We start from the raw sequence: 3252 nt of genomic DNA, 5'->3' as shown, positions 1-3252 counted from the left end.
GCTAGCTTCGAAAGAAAAATTGCCAAGGACTCCAAAGATAACCACAAGGCATTATTTAGCTACATGAAGAGTCTAATTGCAAATGTCAGATCTGCTCGGAGTTGATGCAGAATGGCACAAAATACACTGAACCCACTGATATCACCAACATCCTGGCAGACAGGTTCAATGCAAACTTCACCTCCCTCTCACCCCCGAAATGACCCATAAACATACCAGAAGAATATAGTGCCCCTGAAATCACAGACAGGACACTGTTCAAACTCAGCCTCTCCACAGGCTACATGCCCGTAGAGTGGTGCACAGCAGCGGTTATTCTGCTCGACAAAGGTGGAGCCACAACAGACCCTGGGAACTATTGCCCTATAAGCCTGATTAGCTTGTCTGCAAGGCTATGGAGCACATCATCATGGATCTCATTAACAGAGACATTGGGAACCTCCAAACACTGGACCCTACCCAGTTCAGCTTTGTTAAAGGCAGATCATGCCTCCTAAACCTGGTGGACTTCTTTGAGATGGTTACCAAGGCTATAGACGAGGGAAAGGTGGCCCACACAGCCTACCCTAGACCTCACAAAGGCCTTTGACACTATTCCCCATTCTGGTATTATCGACAAGCTCACCAGCGTAAACATAAACCCCTGAGTCACTAGATGGGTTGCTTACTGGCTCACGGACAGAACCCACATGGTAAGAGTTGCGGGAGCTAGGTCGGACTCTAAACCTTTTACAAGTGGTGTTCCCCATGGCTCAGTCCTAGGACCCCTTCTGTTCAGCATATACTTCTCAGAGGTACAGGCAAGCACAGGAGGACTACGGCTGACCAAGTTCATAGAAGACTGCAAACTAGGGACTATAATTGACTCTCCGGCTGACAGACATCCTCCAAAAGGGTCTCACTGAGACAGATACCTGGGTGTCAAAACCATGGCCTCAAGCTAAATGCTAAAAAGTGCATAGTCATCCCCTTTGGAAAAAACAGAGTACCCACAAACTACCACATAGGTGGTAGCCCCCTAAATATGGAAGACGTAATAAGGGATCTGGGGACCCAGTTAGATGATAATCTCTCCTTTGATAATCACATTGCCAAAGTAGTTAGAAAATCCTATTATGTGGCCCACCTAATCACTAAAGGGTTTGCATCCAGATCAAAAGAGGTCATTGTGCCCCCTCTACTCACCACTTATCAGACCCATCGTAGAGTACAACACCCCATTTGGGCTCTACCTTACACTTGCAACAGCTGAAAAGACCACCGAAGTATCTCACCAAGAGAATCACTGGCCTCTAACAGATGTCTTATGCAGCTTGACTGAAGAAATTCCAACTGTACTTTGTTGCATATCGCCTACTCTGAGGTGGGCTCTGCCTGACATACAAGGCCGTGTCCAACCCAGAGTTGATGAACATGCTCCACCTAAAGAAAACCATATCCCTTCGAGCCACATGCTCTAGGGATTCTAAACCTCACCACAAGAATAAATAGGAATGTTGGAGGGATAGATTCCTGTCCCATGCTCTGGAACAAGATTCCAGTCTACATTAGGCAGAGCTCCTCGCTAACACTCTTCAGGAGAAATATTGATGAGTGGATGGTAAACAGTAAGTTTACCCCGGGGATCACTTCAATGGCTGTGCTGGACAGAGGCACAGGGAACTAATTTAAGGGGGTGGTGAAAGCCAATACATTCCAGCGAGGCTTATAAATGCCTTCGGGGAGATAGCCTAGTACCTACCTATGAACCTATATCATAATGATTCTGTTATTTATGTTGTCAAGTAAAGCATTAATGTTTGGTTTATCTCTTCAGGCGAGCATATTACTGGAACTAATAAAAGTGCCTTCAGTGGTGTTATTGACAGTGTTAGATGGGCTGGTGCATTTATTGTATGTATCCCATGCTCTTTGGTGGGGAATGTGATAAATACCTTAATTTTTATATCTAGAGAAGATTCTGGGAGTTTCATGCCATGGCAGCTGAACTTGAACAAAGATCGAAATTTGAAAATATTTTTTTTTCTTGAGCAGAACATGCATTTGTGCCCTGGGTAGAAGATATTGAGAAAGCAGCAGACATTTTCATTGCGGTTAATAGAATGTAGTGGTTGGTTTGTTTTGAGATCAAAAGCACCTGGTTTGCATTGCATAGTGTTGCTAGGATAGTCATTGTTAACACAGAGAAGGAAAGCAATACCTTTCAATGCTTAATCTTGTGTGTAGTATGAAGAATTATCTTATGGAGCAGTCCTGTCTTGGGGTGAATTTGAGGATAATGGTGTCCACATGATGCTTTTGTGAGTCATTTCTTGTTCAAAGAAAGAGAGCTGTGTGAGTATAGCAAAAACTTCATTACTTCTTTAGATCATTTTTTTTTTCTTGTGTTGTGAGACATAGTATGTTGACAGGTGCCCTTCCATACCCACAGAGACTGTGGGTGTATGGGTCATATTTGTGAGGAATGCAAGAAAAGTTGTAAAAGCTTTATAGTTCTGGGACATGTATAGTATTTACAATTCTCATTCCATTCATGGTTAAATGGAATAGTCTTTTTCTTGTCACAGATATGCTGTTATGGTATGTGTAACATCTGCATATATTGTTTTAATTCTAGGAGAAAATTGGAGAAATTGTTAAGAAGATGATTGACGATTTTGGGACCCAGCATTATATTGCAAACTTAGGACATGGACTGTATCCTGACATGGACCCTGATCATGTGGGAGCATTTGTGGAAGCTGTTCACAATCATTCACGTCACACTGGCAAAAACTGACTTAACATTCCTCTAGCACAGTGGCCACCTCAAAACTGAATGAAGGAAGAAATCATGTATATCTGTTTTTTGGAGGTAACAGGACAATCAGAAAACAGTAATTCTTCATGTGTTCTGCAATACTGCACAAGGATGGAGATTAAATTAAAACCGTATGCTTGTAATAAAAAACTTGAAACAGTTTTTCATTGTTCATTCGTTGTCTTATACCTGTTTGGGTAGCAAACTCCTACCCCCAGAAAGTAATTTAGTGTAAGGCAGATCAATAACTGGTGGAGGAAATGTAAGTCCATCACAGGACACACACACACACACACACACACACACTCGCATGAGCATTTTGTAAAATTGCCATTTGACTGTATGTCTTTGGAGTGTGAGAGGAAGTTGTTGACTCCAGTGAATGACTGTGCTGGCACATGGAGGGCATTCAGACTTCCAGAAGGCACACTGTTTGAGAGCTGAACTGGAAA

General features: G+C 42.7%; 1 protein-coding gene across 1 annotated transcript in view; it reads left to right on the top strand.

Moving 5' to 3' along the window:
• Positions 1-2962, top strand: part of UROD (uroporphyrinogen decarboxylase) — a 517137-nt gene extending 514175 nt beyond the window's left edge. Inside the window, exon 10 of the mRNA XM_044086832.1 lies at positions 2618-2962. Coding sequence (XP_043942767.1) covers positions 2618-2779 — 162 coding nt within the window. The 3' untranslated portion in view covers positions 2780-2962. The remainder of the gene's footprint in view (positions 1-2617) is intronic.
• The last annotated feature ends 290 nt before the right edge of the window (positions 2963-3252 follow it).

The sequence above is a fragment of the Protopterus annectens genome, chromosome 10.part0 (assembly GCF_019279795.1).
Source record: "Protopterus annectens isolate FY-2018-M chromosome 10.part0, PAN1.0, whole genome shotgun sequence".
Taxonomy (NCBI): domain Eukaryota; kingdom Metazoa; phylum Chordata; order Ceratodontiformes; family Protopteridae; genus Protopterus; species Protopterus annectens.
Note: the sequence above shows the minus strand (reverse complement) of the source record. Positions and strands in the feature narration are given on the sequence as shown.